At 39.5% G+C, this 20,796-nt stretch overlaps 1 protein-coding gene across 1 annotated transcript in view; it reads right to left on the reverse strand.

The window, feature by feature from the left end:
- The window catches only part of TTC1 (tetratricopeptide repeat domain 1), a 43,544-nt gene extending 22,958 nt beyond the window's left edge, over positions 1-20,586 (reverse strand). Inside the window, exons 1-2 of the mRNA XM_045998956.1 lie at positions 20,513-20,586; positions 18,734-19,098 (exon numbers count right to left, since the gene is read on the reverse strand). Coding sequence (XP_045854912.1) covers positions 18,734-19,066 — 333 coding nt within the window. The 5' untranslated portion in view covers positions 19,067-19,098; positions 20,513-20,586. The remainder of the gene's footprint in view (positions 1-18,733; positions 19,099-20,512) is intronic.
- Positions 20,587-20,796: the final 210 nt, after the last annotated feature.

Genomic DNA, 20,796 nt, shown 5'->3' on the forward strand with positions numbered 1-20,796 from the left:
AAGGGCAGGCAGAATGAATGTTATTCTGCCGAGCCACGATGGCACCTGCTGAGTCCCTGTGTGCTTTCTGCCCTGAACGTCTTAGCAATATGGTCGGCGCAAGCAAACTGACACAAATGACTACTACCTGCCTCCTTTTCAAAGAGCTTAAAAAAAAAAAAAAAGAGAGAGAGAATCCAAAAATCTCCACCTTCATTCTTAAAGCTTCGGACTAAATAAAAACTTCAAAGGAAGGAAATATAGATAGCAGGGTATTTTGTGCATAGAAGCTGGGAGCCTAAATGATTGGTACTCTTAAGATCAGGGAACCAAAGTAAAAATATTATATCTCTGTAGATTTGTAGAAACACTGTAAAGACAAGGGTGTTTCCCAAATGCCTTATTATTATACTCTGGATGATGAATCTCAGGAAAGAAGCTAAAAGGTAGGTATAAAATGAATCTCATTTTTATGGTATCTACCATGTGCCAGAAGTACAGCAGATACAGTAATTCATTTTTATTTTTATTTTTTCATTTTTAGCTAGAACATATCTGGAACAGGGCTATCCTAAGGGAATACAAAAAAAATAATATGGGTGGTGGTGATGGGAATCGAAATATAAGACTGTAGTCACATTTACTCAGTACTATTTAGGACAGAGGTGCTTAGATCATAATGTTCTCTATGCTATCAAGATTTCTGGAAGCAAGCAAAAAGACTGTATCTTACATAAAAATTTGGAGGGAAGAGGCGCCTGGGTGGCTCAGTCGTAAGGGTCTGCCTTTGGCTCAGGCCATGGTCTCAGCACCATGGGATCGAGCCCCACATCAGACTCCCTGCTTGGTGGGAAGCCTGCTTCTCCCTCTCCCACTCCCCCTGCTTGTGTTTCATCTCTTACTGTGTCTCTCTCAGTCAAATAAATAAATAAAATCTTCAAAAAAAAATTCAGAGGAAAGATTCATTGGAAAAAGATATTGGGGCTCACAGAATCACCAGGAGGCCTAAAACACATGCTAAGAAAAAGGGCAGGACTCAGGCAACTCTATTAAGTCAAGAAGCAAGAAAACATTAATTATCTTTTAGTAGAAGAATCTGCCCAAGACAGGGCTGTAATAGTAGCAAATAAATCCTATTTCCTTTTCTTTGCCCCAGTTGAGATTCAAAGTCTTGGTTAGAAGCATCCAATGAGGGTATCTGGGTGATTCAGGTGGTTAAGCGTCTTTCTTTAGCTCAGGTCATGATCCCAGCGACCTGGGATCCAGCTCTGCATCAGACTCCATGCTCTCTCTCAAATAAATACAAATCTTAATTTAAAAAAAAAGAAAAGAAAAGAAAACACCCAATGAGTCAAGCGTAGCTCACAGGCCTTGGCTGTCAGAGAATGGAATGAGGAAACAAGATTACAATGCAGGAAAGTCCTCCAGATAGGAAGGAAAGTTGGATGCTAGAAGCCAAGAAAACACTGTAACAAATCCAGTTAAAAGTTATTTCAAGAAGATTTACAGATGAGGGCGCCTGGGTGGCTCAGTGGCTTAAGCCGCTGCCTTCGGCTCAGGTCATGATCTCAGGGTCCTGGGATCGAGTCCCACATCGGGCTCTCCACTCAGCGGGGAGCCTGCTTCCCTCTCTTTCTCTCTGCCTGCCTCTCTGTCTACTTGTGATCTCTGTCAAATAAATAAATAAAATCTTAAAAAAAAAAAAAAGAAGATGTACAGATGATCAACAGACACACAAAAAAATGCTCAGTATCATTAATCATTAAGGAAAAGCAAATCAAAACCACAATGAGACATCACCTTATACCTGCTAGAAAGGCTAAAATCAAAAAGATGAGAAGTAACAAGTATTGATAAGGATGTGGGGAAAAAAAGGAACCCTTGTGCATTATTGGTAAGAATGTAAATTGGTACAGCCAGTGTGGAAAACAGTATGGAGGTTCTTCGAAAAATTAAAATTAAAAACGTCATATGATCCAATGATTCCACAATTGGGTATTTACCCAAAGAAAAGGAAAACACTAATTCAAACAGATACATGCACCCTTATGCACATTTACTGTAGCATGTATTTACAACAGCCACAATACTGCAGCAACCTAAGTGTCCATCAAGAGACAGATGCAGGGGCGCCTGGGCAGTTCAGTCGGTTAGGCATCCAAATCTTCATTTTTGGCTCAGGCCATGATCTCATGGTCATGGGATAGAGCCTCACTGTCAGGATCTGTGCTCAGTGGGGAGTCTGGTTGAGATTCTCTCTCCCTTTCTCTCTGCCCCTACCCCTGCTCATGGGCACACTCTTCTCTAAAATATAAATAAATCTTAAAAAAAAAAAAAAAAAAAAAAAAAAAAAGACGGGTGCCTGGGTGGCTCAGTGGGTTAAAGCCTCTGCCTTTAGCTCAGGTCATGATCCCAGGGTCCTGGGATCGAGCCCCCATCGGGTTCTCTGCTCCGCAGGAAGCCTGCTTCCTCCTCTCTCTCTGCCTGCCTCTCTGCCTAGTTGTGATCTCTGTCAAATAAATAAATAAAATCTTAAAAAAAAAAAAGACAAATGGATAAGGAAGAATTATAGATACAAAATGGAATATTATGCAGCCACAAAAAAGATGAGATCTGCCATTTGAAACGATATGGACAGACCTACTGGATATTATGCTAAGTGAAATAAGTCAGACTGAGAAAGACTAACACCATATGGTTTCACTCATAAGTGGAACCTAAACAAACAAAAACAAATGAATAAACAAACAAAAAGCAGAAACAGACCTATAAATACAGAGAACTGACAGCTGCCAGCAGGGAAGGGGCTGGGGATTGGGCAAAATGAGTGAAGGGGAGCAGGAAATAAAGGCTTTCAGTTATGGAGCGAATAAATCATAGGAATAAAAGGCACAGCCTAAGGAATTAGTCAATGATATTATAACAGTGATATATGGAGACATATGGGAGCTACACCTGTGGTGTACACAGCATAACAGATAACACTGTGTTGCATCACTATGTTGTACACCTGAAACTAAAGCAGCATAGCTGTCGATTAGACTCAAATAAAAATAATGATTTCAACCCCAAGCAGCCAAAGCAACACTTACAAAGAAAAACAAAGCTGGAGGCACCACAGTCCCTGATTTCAAACTATATTACAAAGCTACAGTTATTAAAATAGTGTGGTATTAGCATAAAAACGGATGTACAGATCAATGGAACAGAATAGAGAGGCCAGGAATAAACCCATGCATGTGCCATCAGTTAATTTATGACAAAAGAGCCAAGAGTATACAATGGGAAAAGAATAGTCTCTTCAATAGATGGTGTTGGGAAAACTGGGGAGCCACACTGTAAAAGAAACTGGACCACTGGGATGCCTGGGTGGCTCAGTCAGTTAGGTGTCTGCATTTGGCTCAGGCCATGATCCCAGGGTTCTGGGACTGAGCCCTGCATGGGACTCCTTGCTCAGCAGGGGGCCTGCTTCTCCCTCTGCCTGCTCTCCCCTGCTTGTGCTCTCTGACAAATTAAAAAAAAAAATTCTCTTTAAAAAATAAAAAAACCCTGGACCACTGTCTCTCATACTATACACAAAAATTAACTCAAAGTGGATTAAAGACTTTTTTAAACAAGATTTTTATTTATTTATTGGACACACAGAGAGGGAACACAAGCAGGGGGAGTGGGAGAAGGAGAAGCAGGCTTCCTGCCAAGCAGGGAGCCCGATGTGGGGCTTGATCCTAGCACTCTGGGATCATGACCTGAGCAAAAGGCAGATGGTTACTGACTGAGCCACCCAGGTGCCCCTGGATTAAAGACTTTAACATAAGACCTGAAACCATAAAAAATTCTAGAAGAACACATAGGCAGTAAGCTCCTTGACAGGTTTTACTGATGATTTTCTGAACCTGACACCAAAAGCAAAGGCAACAAAAGCAAAAATAAACACATGGGGCCATGTCAAACTGAAATCTTCTGCACAGCAAAGGAATCAACAAAATGAAAAGGCAACCAACTGAACAGTAGAAAATATTTTCAAATCATTTATCTGATAAGGGGGTAATATCCAAAATATGTAAAGAACTCATACAACTTAAGAGCAAAAAACCCAATCTGATTAAAAAATGGACAGAAGATGTGAATAGACATTTTCCCAAAGACATACAGATGGCCGACAGGTATATGAAAAGATGTTCAATATCATTAATCATCAGGGAAATGCAAATAAAAACCATCAAAACCATGATGAGGGCGCCTGGGTGGCTCAGTGGGTTAAGCCGCTGCCTTCAGCTCAGGTCATGATCTCGGGGTCCTGGGATCGAGTCCCGCATCGGGCTCTCTGCTCAGTGGAGAGCCTGCTTCCCTTCCTCTCTCTCTACCTGCCTCTCTTGTGATTTCTCTCTGTCAAATAAATAAATCTTAAAAAAAAAAAAAAAAATGATGAAATGCCATCTCACACTTGTTAAAATGGTTATTATAAAAAAGACAAAAAATAACAAGTCTTGATGAGGATGTAGAGAAAAGGGAACCCTGTGCACTGTTGGTGGGAATGCAGATTGGCACAGTCACTATGGAAAACTGAAAGGAGGGTCCTTAAAAAATTAAATAGGGGTGCCTGGGTGGTTCAGTTGGTCAAACATCCAATGCCTGATCTCAGCTCGTGTCTTATTCTTAGGGTCACTAAGTTCAAGTCCACATTGAGCTTCATGCTGGGCACAGAGCCTACTTAAAAAAAAAAAATTAAAAATAGAACATATGGACCAGCTTCTGGGTATATACGTATATATGTGTGTATGTATTTTGAAGAATTTTATTTATTTGATAGAGAGCACGAGCGGGGGGAGCAGCAAAGGCGAGGGAGGAGGAGGCAGAGCAGGGAGCCGGACATGGGACTCGATCCCAGCACCCTGGGATCATGACCTGAGCTGAAGGCAGAAGCTCAACCCACTGAGCCATCCAGGCACCCAGCTTCTGGGTATTTAGCTGAAGAAAATGAAAATCCTAACTTGAAAAGATATATGCACCCTTATGCTCACTGCAGCATTATTTACAACAGCTAAGATATGGTAACAACATAAGGTCTATCAGTGGATGAAGGGATAAAGAAATGGTATAGCCATCACTTCCAGCCTCCCTCTATCTGCCGTCTATGCACCTAAATCTCAGCTGGTCTGCCTGAGATCCTCTGAACGCCAACCCTAGTTCCCTGCTCAGTCCCATTTCCAGTCCAACAAGATGAATGAAACTCTCATGACTAGCAGAAACTCACCAAACTCTAAGTACAAGTGTGCAGTGGTGGGAAAGGAACAGCTTGATGAAAGAAGGTGGCTCAGAAAACGGCTACGGCAGATGATAAAAAACTTCAGTTTGCCTTAAAGAAGTTAGGGGTAAACACTATCTCTGGTACTGAAGAAATGAGTATGTTCAAAGAACACAATCCACTTTAACAACGCCAAAGTTCAGGCAACCTGGGAAGTGAACACCTTCACCATGCTGAGACAGCAGCTGACAGAAACGCTACTATCTCACACCAATTTCGTGAAGGCAGTCTGACTAGTTTAAGACTGGCTGAAGTTCCGCCCAAACAATCTGTGGATTTGAAAAGCAACACTTTTCCATCGGAAAGGATGAGGATGATGAAGTTCCAGATCTTGTGGAGAATTTTGATGAAGATGCCAAGAATGAAGTAAACTGAACTGAGTCAACTTCTGAAGATAAAATTTTTAAAAGAAGCTACTGGGAGCTGCTATTTATTTTATTTTAAAGATTTTATTTATTTGAGAGAGAGGGCACACCTAAGCAGGGGGAGAGGGAGAGGGAGAAGCAGGCTCCACACTGGGCAGGGAGCCCGATGTGATCCAGGAGATCATGACCTGAGCTGAAGGCAAATGCTTAACTGACTGAGCCACCCAGGCGCCCTGGCAGCTAGTTTATATTATGATTGTTTTAAAAAATTTTGTTCATGGATCTGATAAATCTACATCTCTAATATTGTTAAGCCCAAGCCCCTTGGACACTGCAGCTCTCTTCAGTTTTTGCTTCTATACAATCCATTCCTTGCAGCTAATTAAGGTGAAGAAGCCTGGGAATAAACTTTGAAATAAGGTTAATAAAGTTCTTTGCCTAGTTAAAAAACAATATTGTGTTGTATATATACGTACAGTGAATATTATTCAGTCATAAAAAGATGAAATCCTGCCATTCGCCATAACATGCATGTTTCTTGAGAGCATTATCCTAAGTGAAATAAGTCAATAAAAGAAAAACAAATAGCTTTGGTTTTTCTTAAATATGGAATCTAAACAACACAAAAAAAAAATCACAAGCTCACAGATACAGAGAACAGATTGGCAGTTGCCAGAGGCAGGGTTAGGGAGTGGGAGAATGGATGAAAGGGGTATGAAAAAAATAATATTAAAAAATTATAAAATAATTTCAATTAAAGTAACCTTAAAACCCTATAATACCAAATCTTTGCCAATTTTAAATCATACACCCATGCATAATTGACCAATAATGTTCTAACAGTGAAATGAAAAGCTAGTTTGATGTTAGAATATATATTAATGTCATGTAGCATATTAATAAGTCAAAAGATAAAATTACATAATCATAAAAATAAATGCAACATAGGTCCTAAAGGTCTTTAAAATATTTAGAAAGGTTATTTCAAAAGGTTATCTCAAAAACAAAAATTTTTTTAAACAACAACAACAACTCATCAAGTTATTAGAATTTATTATCTATCCTTTAGGAACTTTCATTCTCCCCTATTTTAACTCTAATTTCAAGCTACTTTCTGAGCTATAATCTATTCTCCATTGCAAATTCATCAGAAATGTTTTATGAACACAGAAGAAGCACTCAGACTGCCAGACTAGACGTGTGTGTTTGTGTGTGTGTGTGTGTGTAAAGAGTTTAATCATTGTTTGGTAAATTTCGAACATTAAAATACCAGTAGGCAAAGCTTAGATCCAAGGTATACCCGGAGGGAATTACCGACAACGGCCAGCCTGCACAGGCAGCCTGGGAAAAGTTCAGTTTCTTTTTCTCCCTATTTTTTTTAAATTAATTTTTTTATTTGAGTGTAGTTGGCATACAATGTTACGTTAGTTTCAGGTGTATGAAGTAGTGATTTGACAAGTTTAAATATTATGCTATGCAAAAAAAAAAAAAAATATTATGCTATGCTCGGTGTCTTTATAACTAGGACTAAGGGTTGAACTGGTAAAGGGGAGAGATCCTGAACATATTTCTGAAGCCAATTATTTGAAGGAAGGCATTTTATTTTTTTTTTTTGGCTGACAAATCACAACTCAGTGGCTCATTAAGCAGTAAACACTGGAAAAGAGCTGCTGCTTCCACAGATTGTGTAAATTGAGGATTAATGCAATTATCAATATCATGCTGAACATCTCCTTGGAAACAGCTAAAAATAGCACTTTTAAGAGAAAGCTGCACTATCTCCCAGCTGTGCCAAGAGACTAACTTGATCCCAGTACAAAGACTAGGGTTTATGCTGCTGACAGAACATTCTCGTTTTCCAAAAGATGGCATGCATACTGTGTAACGTCACTGGAACCCAAAGACAGATTTTGTAGGAGTAAGTGTTACTTAGCATGCTAAATGCCAAGAGTATACACACATAAATGAGCTGATAGTGCTGACATTCAGCAGCAATATCAGGTTCAAATCGTTCCTGGTTCTGGTCTAATGTGGTCAGGAGCCCTCTCATGTCTCCACAATGTTTTAAGTAATCTCTGTGCCCAATGTGGGGCTTGCACTCACAACCCCAGAGATCAAGAGTCGTGGGGTCTAGAGACTGATGCAGCCAGGCACCCCTCCAACAATGTCTTTTAACACACTCCAGAGGCCTCACAGAGAAACATCTGCTCTAGAATTACATTTCCATAACAACAGAAACCAAAGAAATTTTACAGGGCTCTTTTACTCAGTACTCCTCCCCATCACTGAAAACTCAGGCAGAAATAGTGGTATTATTCTGCATTATAAATCATTACAAGAGCTGTCAAGAAAACCCCAGAGAGACAATGCTCTTGATGAATAGAGTTTATTTCAACAGTTACTACCACAACTGCAAACTTTTCATCCTGGAGTTCAAAATTTAATATAACCTACATCACTAGAGCTTCTTAAAATCTGTATTCTCATAGATTAGCTCATTGCTTTTGCAAGGCAATTCTGAGATGTAAGCATCAAAGTATTAAACTACCCATTTTAGAGGTAAGAAAATCAAGATTCAGAAATCTCTTCGTTTCCTTTCTTTTTTTAACACTACATCAAAATTCTAAAGGGATTTTTTTTTTTTTTTTAAGATTTTATTTATTTATTTGACAGACAGAAATCACAAGCAGGCAGAGAGGCAGGCAGAGACAGAGAGGAGGAAGCAGCATCAAAATTCTATTCCAATCTCTCATTACCACCCAACAAAAGTCCCTCCTCTAGATAATCTGCTCTCTTTATGGCCTCTCAACACCCACCACCTTATCCTTCATCCCAATCCTTTGTTCATGCATCCCCACCTTGGAATACCCGTTTCTCTTCTGTAACTTCTTCCCAACTGCCTAAATCAATTTTCCTGTTTTCAAAGTCCACCACAAAGCCTATCTCCTCCCCAGAGACAACTTTTACTTCCTTCCTTGTATGATCTTTCTTTGAACACACTGTACATTAGTACCTCTAATTTGGGGATTCAATTCTGTCTCACATTATATACATTTAAAAAATGTGTCCATACATGCAATAAAAATATTGCACAATGTTTAGAATATTACTTAATGCTTAAATGGTTTCTTGGATATAAAACACTGTGCAGCCCTTAGACCTAGCAAGAGGGGCCCCCTGCCCAGGCCCTCAACAAATTGCACATTTCTTCCCATGGAGCCGTTTTAGACCATGCTCTGGGGTTTCCTGCCTGACTGTCCCCAGATGACTTCCAGGAGCTGCATTCATCTTTGCCTAGGTCTGCCCTCCTAAGGGTGGACTTTACTGCCAAGTATATATTGTATTCCAGGTGCAATAGTTTGTACTATGCCTGCTCCCGCCTTGGAATCAGCCATTTCTCCAGGGAGTCCTGGATCCTTTTGATGGGGAATGAATGGTATTTAGAAAATAAGATCTGGATGCTAGTCTGTTCCCTGTTACTAGCAAGTCACTGCTTTTAGGCCCTCTCCATAAGAAAGGCAGGAAATACATCTTTAAAAAAGGAAAAAAACCTCCCAAATCTCATGAGTCAAAAGAATACATACACACGGGGGCGCCTGGGTGGCTCAGTGGGTTAAGCCGCTGCCTTTGGCTCAGGTCATGATCTCAGGGTCATGGGATCGAGTCCCACATTGGGCTCTCTGCTCAGCGGGGAGCCTGCTTCCCTCTCTCTCTCTCTGCCTGCCTCTCTGTCTACTTGTGATCTCTCTCTGTCAAATAAATAAATAAAATCTTTAAAAAAAAAAAAAAGAATACATACACACGGAATCTTTTATGTACTCATACAAGTGAACACCACTGGATTCCTGCTCACCATTTCCCACACTGAAAACTCTGGTTCCAATAATAATATATTTACTCATTCGCTCTATCCTAAAATCAACAAAAAGGTCTGAAATTACTACACAAATATCAGTACATGTAATGAGCCTATTATGTAAAGTTCAAAATTTCATTGCAGTTCTAACTTTATAATATATCCTACTCAGGGTTAACAGCCAAAGTACTGTGTCCAAAGTTACTGGATTGTTTTTTCTATGTAATCAATTTGATATAGTTATATTAATTTGTTTCTATGTATAATCCATTTTAAGGCTTAATTTTTTTCCTCATCTGTTCTGGTTTAATTTTAATATTTTCATGTGTAAAATACTTACACAGATCAAAACTCAATACTGGGTGGGACTTCTGATGTGGCAAAATGAGGAGGTTACCAAATCATCTAACCTAAGAAGCAACTATAAATTGGACAAAATGATCAAAACCAACCACTTTGGTGTTCCAAAAACTAACTAAAAGCTTACAACAAAGTCATACTCATGAAAAATTACTGAACTTTAAGAAACAACCATGAAATCTATGGCTTATTTGCCAGTGACTGTTCCCCTTCTCCCTCTGATCACGTGACACTATGGTTCTGGAAGGTAGGCCATGAATAACCAGCAGTTCCACTGTTTGAGGAGGCTGAGTTGATTCAAAGCAGAAGATGAAATAACCCATGCCCAGTGGTGTTGTCAGTAATAAGTAGCAATCTGAGCGGCAAGCAAACAGGGAAGGTCAGAGGTTCTACTAATCTGTGGTTACAACCCTGGCAGTATCATAAATCTATCAGCAGCTCTCTGCTTCCCCCTGCAGTTTTGTAAAGTAATTGCTACAAAATAAAACAAGTCAAGCACTGTGGCCAGGGATCAACTACGGTAAGGGTCAAAGAGAGTGTTAAAAACAAAACAAAACAGCCCCCCTCAGAAAACAAAAACAAACAAACAAAAAAACCCCACCACCAACAAAAAAACCTACATACTTGCTAAAGGGCTGGAAAATGGGAGCACATGCAATAAAACTTGGCTGCTTTGCTCTTGTCCAGGTGAGATGAGAAAATTATACACTGAAAGGGCTGGGGTACACCAGTCCCTTATCATTAAAAAGGAAACAAGAGCTTCAGTTTTGTTTTCTTTGAAATCAGACATGGACGCCTTACACATAAAGACACATTTGTTCTCTTCACAAGTCACTTTTAGAAACCGTCTAGGGGGTCTGGAGGAAGATCTCTGGATTTAAGCTGTATTTAGAACCTGACCTCTCATTAAGTCCTGTATTTCTCAGGAAAGAAGACTGCTCTATGAGGAACTAACCTTGGAAATATTTCCTTCTCAGTTCAGAAAATTCTATTTGCAAAACTCAATTTAAAAGACCTTATTTTAGTGCTGTTTAAATTCTTTTTTTTTTTTTTTAAATTTTTTATTTCTTTGACAGAGAGAAATCACAACTAGGCAGAGAGGCACGCAGAGAGAGAGGAGGAAGCAGGCTCCCTGCCAAGCAGAGAGCCCGATGCGGGGCTCGATCCCAGGACCCTGGGACCATGACCTGAGCTGAAGGCAGAGGCTTTAACCCACTGAGCCACCCAGGCGCCCCTCTTTTTTTTTTTTTTTTTAAGATTTTATTTATTTGATAGAGATCACAAGTAGGCAGAGAGGCAGGCAGAGAGAGAGAGAAGGAAGCAGGCTCCCATCTGATCAGAGAGCCCGATGCAGGGCTCGATCCCAGGACCCTGAGATCATGACCTGAGCCGAAGGCAGAGGCTTTAACCCACTGAGTCACCCAGGCGCCCCAGTGCTGTTTAAATTCTGCCCAACAAGTCTATTTTAGACCCCAAGCACAGATGAGGGTAAAAGAAAAACATCGCATTTGTAAACTATTCTTCTGATGTTAGATGCAGTCAGTATACTGGTGACATTTGTGTTTTCGAAGCTTGGTGGTGTGTCAGTCTGGTTTTCTGTCTCTCAAAGAGTGCCATATTTCCACCTATATCAAAATGACCCCGGATGCTCATTAACAAAGCAGATTCCTGGCTGCCACCTAACAACTCTGTGCTATCAGACACGTCTCAGGACTTTGCATGATTAATATATTTCCTGTGATTCTTAGATATGATAAAGTTTAAGAACCACTGATCTACATAAAGTGATCTTCCTTAATAAACACAAGAAACATCGAATGTCACTCTGTTTCATCAGCAAACACTCTAAATTAGCCCACTAAGGGACGCCTGGGTGGCTCAGTCAGTTGAGTGTCTGACTCTTGATTTCGGCTCAGGTCATGATCTCAGTGAGGGCCATGAGATCAAGACCTGCCTTGCGCTCTACACTCAGTAGAGAAGTCTACTTGTCTCTCTCCCTCTAGTTCTCCCCCTGCTCTCTCTCTCTCTCTCAAATAAATAAATAAAATCTTAAACAAAACAAAACAAAACCAACAACAACCCACTAACTTCCAAATATTTTGGAGTAAACATTTCGGAAATATTATTTCCCCTGACTTAAACTCGGGTCAGAAATCTAAGGTCCCTTCCAATTCTTAAGTTCTAGGATTTTATTTGATCACTTGTCAATAGTGTTTATTTTAAAAAAAATAGTATTTATTAAACCCAATACTAGTAAACTCTAAGAAATTAATAAATGTAGCAATCTTAGTTCAAAAGAATGCCCATTAAAAATTAAATAAAAGGGAAACAAATCAGAAAGAGTTTTCTCATAAGGTTAACAGAATATGCAGGCCACTACAGAAAAATCACTGAAAACTCTCTGGAAGCGACTAAGAGAATGTTCCCTGCAAACACGCTCACTGTTACAGCAACACTGGAAACAATTATAAAAATAATGCAAAAAGGTAGCAGAAAGGTAGAAATCAAAAGGATTAAGTACTGTGGGAGTTAGGCAAAATGAGAGGTAGGGAAAGAACCGATAAAGAACTCCTGCTCCAAACCAATACTTCAAGAATGGTTCCTGGTTAAAAATAAACGGTCTTGAAGGAACGAACAATTTTTTACGTTTTCAGAGACTAAGGAAAAGGTCTTAAAATCCCAGAACCTTGCACTCTGAGTGACCTATTCACCAAACAGACTTTTGTATCCCTCACTTAAATGGATCTATATGTGTACCTATTTGCAAATGAATACCACGTATAAACAACTGGCAGGAGGCAGCAAACCTGTTAAAATGACTAAATCTTCATTTTGGCTTACAAATAAACTTTTATTTACAGCAAGAATTAAATCACTAGAGCCCTAATGAACTCAAAAGTCCCCGCATCTTCTCTATATTTATAAACGGTATCACCATCCACCCACAGTATCCAAGGAAGTGTGCTATATACTACTTTCTCCCCTTGCATGGAATATTTCCCTCTCAGACTGTCACACATTTAATTCCTTCTTCCCTTCCAGTCTTTGCTGATATATACCTCTCCAGAGAGGCCTTTCCTGACCAATCTAAAGTAGTCCTTCTCATTCTTCCAATCCCACCCCTCATCACTTCATCTTATCATTTATTTATTTATTTATTTATATTTTTGATTTTTTAAAAATATCTCCCAGCTATGAGAGAAGAGAAATCCTCTTGTCTTGTTTACCACTGTATTCTTAAGAGCCTCAAACAATGTCCAACAAATGGAAGAAATATAAACATTTCTGGAGTAGATAAATGAATGAGATAAACTGTAACTTGTAAGATCAATTACCGGCCCTTACGGCAGAGATAATCACACCATTTATTCAACAGCTATTTGATGAAGGAAGATGATATGCAAGACAGAGGTCCTCAAACTTCAGTGAGCATATAAGAATTACTAGGGAGGCACGCCTGGTTAAGCGTCTGCCTGCAGCTCAGGTCACAATTCTGGAGTCCCTAGATCGAGGCCCACACTGGGCTCTGCTCCATGGGGAATCTGTTTCTTCCTCTGCTCCTCACCCCACTCAAGCTCTCTCTCTCTCAAATAAACAAAAATTTAAAAAAAGAAATTACCTAGAGAATATACACATGAGTACTGAACTCCACTGTGACAAGTAGCCCATAAAAAGTGATTCTATTATAGGATCACCAGCACCACAATCCAGAATGTTCACAGGTCCCCATACTATAAAGCATCTTTGCATCTAATATTATAGCAACAATTCTCATGTGCTACCAGATTTGTCCTTTACTTCAACCAGGCTTTTAATAATCACTTACTTGCTTCACAGATCTAGTACATCTCAAATGTTTGCTGAAATCCCATTCCTCTGTGTAGTCATGTCAACATTCAAATTTTCACAAAAGGTTAAGATATATACACACATATACACAGTACTTTCCTTAAGAGATTTGCCCATTTTAAAAAAATCTTTACTGCCAGGCTCGGGTCCCCTCCCTCTTGGAGCTTTGCACTATTATCACTCAATAAACTTGACTTTGCTGCCCACCAAAAAAAAAAAAAAAAAAAAAAATTCACTGCCTTCCTCCTCCATTACTCTTGTTTTTGTTTTTGCCCCTCCCCTCCTCCTCTCCATTACTCTTGATTTATGAGTTCTGCTGAGAACTGGGACTCCTCCTGAGCCAGGATTATCTTCTCAGCACAGGGCAAGTCAAGTCAGCTTGAATAACAGGCGCTTTAGCTATTGATACTTGATTCTTCCTGAAGAGAAACATTTACCAATAAACAGATATTATAATAACATTTCTTTCTAAATCCTCAAAGGTCAGCTTTATATGCTTCTTGGTAAAAAGTTCATGCTGGTGGTAAACAATCAATTTTTATTTATTTATATTCTTAAAATGAAGTACCTTGTGTTGTTTATTTAATGCATGCTTACTATTAAAAAAAAAAGTGGGGAATGAGAAAAATAGGTGAAAGGGACTAAGAAGTAAAACTTCCAGTTATAAGCCACAGGGATGAAAAGTACAGCACAGGGAATACAATTAGTAGTAATAACTTCATATGTTGACAGTTAGTAAGCATTATCATGGTAAGAAATGAGTAACATATAGAATTGTCAAATGACTATATTAAACATCTGAAACTAATACAACACTGTATGTAAACTATAGGTCAAAAAAGTGTATAAATAAAAATTCGTCAATAATCACATCCTATATCAGTCCAAACTTTTCTGTATGAACATATTTTCACATAGGTTTTTAACTTAAAAGGAAACATCACTGACTATAACCTGCTGGAAAGGGAAAACATATCTTGTGTGTCTCTTCTACTGTCAAAACTCACATGGAACACTTTTGTGACTCGATGTGTGGGAGTTTCCCCCACACCCAGCATTTCCCACTCTATAGCAGACACCAGCTGCTGTCCTGCAACTTAACTCAATTTGGACATGATTCACCTGAAGATAGCATCAGATCCTACAAATTAAAGGCTCGGTGCCACCAGAGACTGGCCCCCATGCCACCCCTACTACTTCAGATGCCAACTGCAAGTCCAGGTTACCAGTTTATTCTAAAGACTGTAACTCTGGGAATAGGCAGAAGAGATGCATAGGACAAGGTACATGGGAAGGGGCACTGAGCTTCCATGCCCTCTAGGCGTGTCACCCTCCTTGCAACTCCACACGTTCACTCAGTGTGAAAGCTCTCTGACCCTTTCTTTTGAGTCTTCAATGCAGGTTTCAGTACATAAGCATGACTGGTCAAATTACTGATCACAAGTGATTAATTCAATTTCCAGCCCCTGTCCCCCCCCCAGAGGTGGGGGCAGGGTAGGGTGGCACTGAAAGCTCCAAACTCTGACAACCAGACCTCATCTTTAGGGGCTTTCCAAAAAAATCACCTCGTGTGTGGTTGAAAGGGACTTGTTTTAAATAACAAACTATACTCTTATCTCTTATTAGGCAATTTCAAGGGTTTTAGGATTCTGTGCCAGGAACTGACAAAAATCAAATACATATCTCTTATTATAAGCCATATTATCACACCTGTTTAATTCATTCAACATTACAGGCGTTTTTTCCCTGTCAATATTAAGATATATCTTTCTTTTACATAACTGCATAATATGCTACCATGTAAAAATGGCAAAACTGTTTAAAGTAATACCCTCTGCTGAACATTATTTCTAATGTCCAAAATTATGGATGCTGCAACACATTTTTATATATATCTGTACACATCTCTAGTAACTTCCTTAAAATAAACGACTAAAGAGAATCAGAGGTTTAGCTGTACTGTCCAATATGGTAAGCACTAGTCACATGTGACTAATTAAAGGAAATAAAAAATTTTAAAATTCAGTTCCTCAGCTCTACTAGTCACATTTCAAATGCTCCAGCTCATGACTATTAAAACATGACAGCTGATGGCCAGTAGCTACCATATTGAACAGAGTAGATATAGAACATTCCTGTCATTGCAGAAGGTTCTATTGATGGCCCTGGACTAAAGAAACATCCATATAAAAATTTGACACCTGTATCCCACAGAAATGAAATAGCACTTTACACTCTCAAAATTAGTACATGCACTCCTAGTTCTCTCACTGTTGACATCAGATAAATATACAAGATATAGTGTTTTAATTTGCATTAAAGGATTATTGGTGGGGGGGACCTGGGTGGCTCAGTTAGTTGAACCTCCGACTCTTAGTTTCAGCTCAGGTTATGATCTCAGGGTCATGAGACTGATCCCCATGTAGGGCTCCACATTCAGCACGGAGTCCCCTTGATGACTCTTTCCTTTTGCCCCTACCCGCTTGGGTGTGTGTATGTGTTTATGTACGCAGCCAAATAAATAAATCTTTAAAAAAAAGTATTAGTGAGGCTGAAAGTCTTCATATTTTTGGCCATTTGTGTTTATCTTACTGTTGCTGATTATCTCAATTTTGTCCTATTTTAAAAGAATCAAAGGTATCCTGTTTTAGATGGCCTATAAAACCAAAACATATGTGCAGTGAAGAGACATTTCTTCATCTGTTGTGCTTGTTTCCTAAAAATTTCATAAGATATTTATCAAAACAGCATAAAAATATCTCATAGAGTAGAACCACAATTAGGTAAAGTAGTCTGTACTCTCAGAGGTTGTTTCCTTAGTGGAGTTAATATAACAATGGCTAAGACCACAGCACATTGTTCCACAGCATATTGTTTCACAATATGAGATATTGTTATAAATTTTCAAATTAAGATATGAAAACATAGGTTTATATACAAATATAAAATGTTTATATTTGAAACGTGATTTACACAAAAGTTTGGAACAGAAAAAACCAACCTATCAGGAATGAGAACAGTGGGCCCTTGGGTTGGTAGGGGTGGAAGAATGGAATGAGTGGTGAAGCACAAAGGGAGGTTCTGGAATGATGGAGATGTTGTGGATGCTGCTAAGGGTGAGTTACACAGGTGCATATAGTAGTCAAGACTCCCTGAACTGTACACACATTTCACTATATATAAGTTACATCTTAATTTTTAAAAGGAAGAAAAAAGTTTAAAAGGCATTGTGCTATTTAGAATATTCAATTTATAGGCAATAAAATTATTTGAAATATTTATAGAACTTAAAATATGATTCTGACCAGGAGACACAAAGTTTTTACTAAACTGGGGAATGGGAAGCAGAGCCAAACCACACAACTGTCAAACCAATGGCACTGTAGAAAATTCAGTATCAGGGCAAAATATATTAAAAAATACAAAATATATTAAGTATTAAGTATCAGAAAAACAAGCTAACATTTTAACACAGACATTTAATCAATGTTTTTAAAAAGTCTGCACCAGTGAAATGAAAGCTGAACCAAACACTTCCTGGAAAATCATCTCCCTAATTATCAAACAGTGTATGATTTAATTTTGAGCCATTTCTGCTGAGGTAGTTTATGAAACTGACTCATTTTTGCCTTTTATTCTTTTCTTTTGATGGCACACATTAGCACAAAAGCTAATACACGCATGTTAAAACAAACAGACTTGAAAATGAAATATGCCTCAGGAGAGACAAGATGCTCCTCTCCATGTCACATTACCTCCTCAACTCCACTGTTAATAATGTACATTAGTATCTTGGCCCGTTACCCAAATAGCATAACCTGTTTCGTGAGTTCTTCAGAAGCCTAAGCTACAGATCTCATTCAAGTTCTTTGAGACAAGCTCAGGTATTATGGTAACTCTTCAGATGACCTTACTTATGAGATGAGAAGGAAGGGTATGTGGGCGGATACCAAGACTTCTGTCTCCATAAGTGAAGGCTTACCCAGTTAAGGATGTGGCCCAGGGGCAAAGAAGCAGGAAAGTGTACATTTTATTAGTGTACCTGCTTTATAGAAAGAACTATTTTTGCTATTAAATTCTACATTATACTTTAGAATCAAGAGGATCTGAGTTTAAGAGTCAGTTCTACCATTTATTAGATGTGTGATCTTAGGCAAGTTACTAAGTTTTGTTCTCCAGTGGGGAATGCCAACAGTGTGTCTCATGGGTGTGTTGTGAAGATTACATGAAAACACAAATAATTTTTTACGCTTAGTGGCTGGTACACTATAGGTGCTTAACAAAAATAACTACTATCACACACAATTCTGTTCCTCAAGAATGTTATATAAATAACACAGGCCCCAGTCATTGCCCTCTGCAACCAAACTACCACTAGCATATTCAGGTAGTCATTTATTGCTATCAAAGAATTAACACAAATAGGCAGCATATCATAACTCTAAAGTCTCACCAAAAAAATGTCCCTTACAAGAATTTCAGGCTGTCATGGTTCAGCCAACCATTAGTAAAGTCATTTTTTTTTTTAAAGGGCTGGGGGTGCAGAGAGGGATGGAGAGAGAGGGAGAATCTTAAACAGGTTCCATGCCCAGTTTGGAGCCTCAGCAGGGCTTGATCTCACCACCCTGATATCATGACCTGAGCCAAAATCAAGAGACAGACACTTAAATACTGAGCCACCCAGGTGTGCCAAAAGGTCATTTAAAAAAAAAAAAAAAAAGCTAGAAGGTATATATGGGTGTTAGAAAACAAAATTATATAAAACAGACATAAGAACTCAAAGTTGACCAAGAAGAAAAAAAAAAAAAAGAAAGAGGAAATGTTTGTTAAGCAGAGACTGAATGCTTCCCTGCCATGCTACTGATTTATCTGAGTTCCATCACTACTGAAGTGAAATGGACACAGATGGGCACATAACTCTTTACCACAGATATGACCCCATCTATGATACTGTAGCAACCACATGTATTCAATTTAAAAAGCAGTTTATGTGGCAGATTGTGCACAATAAATATTTACCTGTTTCTCCTCATCTGGCATGTTTTTTTCCAGTTCTATTAGGTATTCTTCATCAAGTTCAGAAGAATTCACATTATCATCAGGTTTGTTCTCCACCTTGTCTGCTCCTGGCTCCTCCTTCTCAAATGAGGCACTAAGGTCATGAAAACACTCCTCTTCTCCCTGGTCTTCCAGGGAATGAGACTCAACATCCTTGCGCAGCTTGCTCTGCAGATGGTGATCTTTGGGACTGGAAACCGGAGGGGTAGCACACTCTGCTTCCTGGGGATCTGTAACTTTCAAACCATTGAAGAGATCCTCTGGAGCCCCACAGTTTTCTGACTTCTCCCCCATGCTGTGTCAGTGAGGGAGGTGAAGCTGAAGCTCTGGGAAAAAAGAAAATATGTTAGGTAATGGTGCTTATACAAATATTCACCACTTTCCAAAAGTCCGCCTTATGCCACTTAGCTTTTAAGATATCTACGTTAGTATTAAGTTTTCATAAAAGTGAAAATCCCCTTCAGATTTCTTTCAATTAGTAAAAACAGGTAAATACTAATGTAGGTTTTTCATAAAAGCTAAGCAGTATAACTCCACCTTTTGGAAAGGGGGTGGTGCCTGTGGATAATCTTTGCTGTAGGCCATTTCAGCTTAGGAAAGGCTTGACAGGGATGCTTAACTTTCAGATAGCAAGGGAAACCTGTATTTGAAAAAAAAAAAATCCTACCTATTACACATAAACTTCTGCATCAAAACCCAAAAGACACCCTAATTTTCTTTCACCGAAATTCATTATAAAAATGTTGGTTATCATAAGCCCATAAATAATGCCAAACATTTTATTGACTCTCCTTTCAGAATTTCATATAAGCAAAAAAGAGACAGTTGTTTTTTGTTTTTTTCTTCTTTTCCCTTCCTTCCACCTGGAGATGGGTTTTAATGGGGCTCTTGCTCTTTTCACCGCTTGAATTGTACGGGTAGCAAAAAAAAAAAAAAGGATAAGCTAAAACAACGGCGAAAAAATGAAACAGCCCTAACCTTTTTTAAGAATTAAGAGCCAGGTCGTAAATAAAAAAAATGCCCGCCTGCCTTTTCAGGCTGTATGAAGCTCAAGCATAAGTTTTCGATGGAGCTCAAAACGCAATCGGTACCCAAAGAGTGATCATCAACTTCACCCAAATGTGTGCTGTAGAACCAACGCAGGTTATAGTGGGAGAAGAATCCTGGCGCAGCTGAGCCTACTCAGGATCCCCGTGGGGGTCAGACTGAGACACTAAGAGTGGTTCTCAACTCTGGCTAGACAACATAACACTTGGACGCTTTAGCAAGTACTGCGGCCCACATCTTATTCTCCACAGATTCTGATTTATTGGTCTGGCCTAGGCCCAGAATACCTGTATTTTTAAAAAGACATCACAGGTGATTTTAATGTGCAGCCAATTGAAAACCACTGCTGTAGAAGCTGAGTCAGACCGTCAGCGGCCCCGCCCCGTCGCCCCTCTGGTAGCAGCAAAATCACGCCAACGACCCCTTGTGTCGCGACAAGGGCCCGAATTCGTCCCAGCTCATCCCAAGAAAACTTCAAACAGCAAGATCTTAATACTAAGATTTCGCTTCCACAGCAACGTTCTATTTCTCCCTGCCCCCAGGTCTAGAGGAAGAACGCGAGTTTGAGGCCCCCGGAGTACGGAGGGGCAACCCTACGTTTCTCAACAGTTCGTCCTGTAGCTGAGTCTGTCACAACCAAAGCGGACAATCCCACGTAGCTACTCACAGTTCCCCAGCCCCTCTCGTCCTCACCTTCCCAGTCTCCGGGATCTTCTATTTCCGCTCAGTCAAGTGCACTTCCCTCGACACCAACCAATGGCGTCGCCGTTGGCAAAGCATTCTGGGAAGTGTAGTGGAACTCTCCGGGAAAGAGCCCGTCGCTGTCGCGTTGTGTGACGTCAGTGTACGGACTGAAATGCAACTGAAGGTTGTCATCTTGGCTTACGGCGACACTCTGCATTACTCAGCACAGAAGAAAAAGAGACTGCCTCCATGCTGTTAACTTTTACTCCTTCACTCTGGCCTCTTATGCTAAC

This window comes from Meles meles, chromosome 3 (genome assembly GCF_922984935.1).
Source record: "Meles meles chromosome 3, mMelMel3.1 paternal haplotype, whole genome shotgun sequence".
In the NCBI taxonomy this organism is placed as follows: Eukaryota; Metazoa; Chordata; class Mammalia; order Carnivora; family Mustelidae; genus Meles; species Meles meles.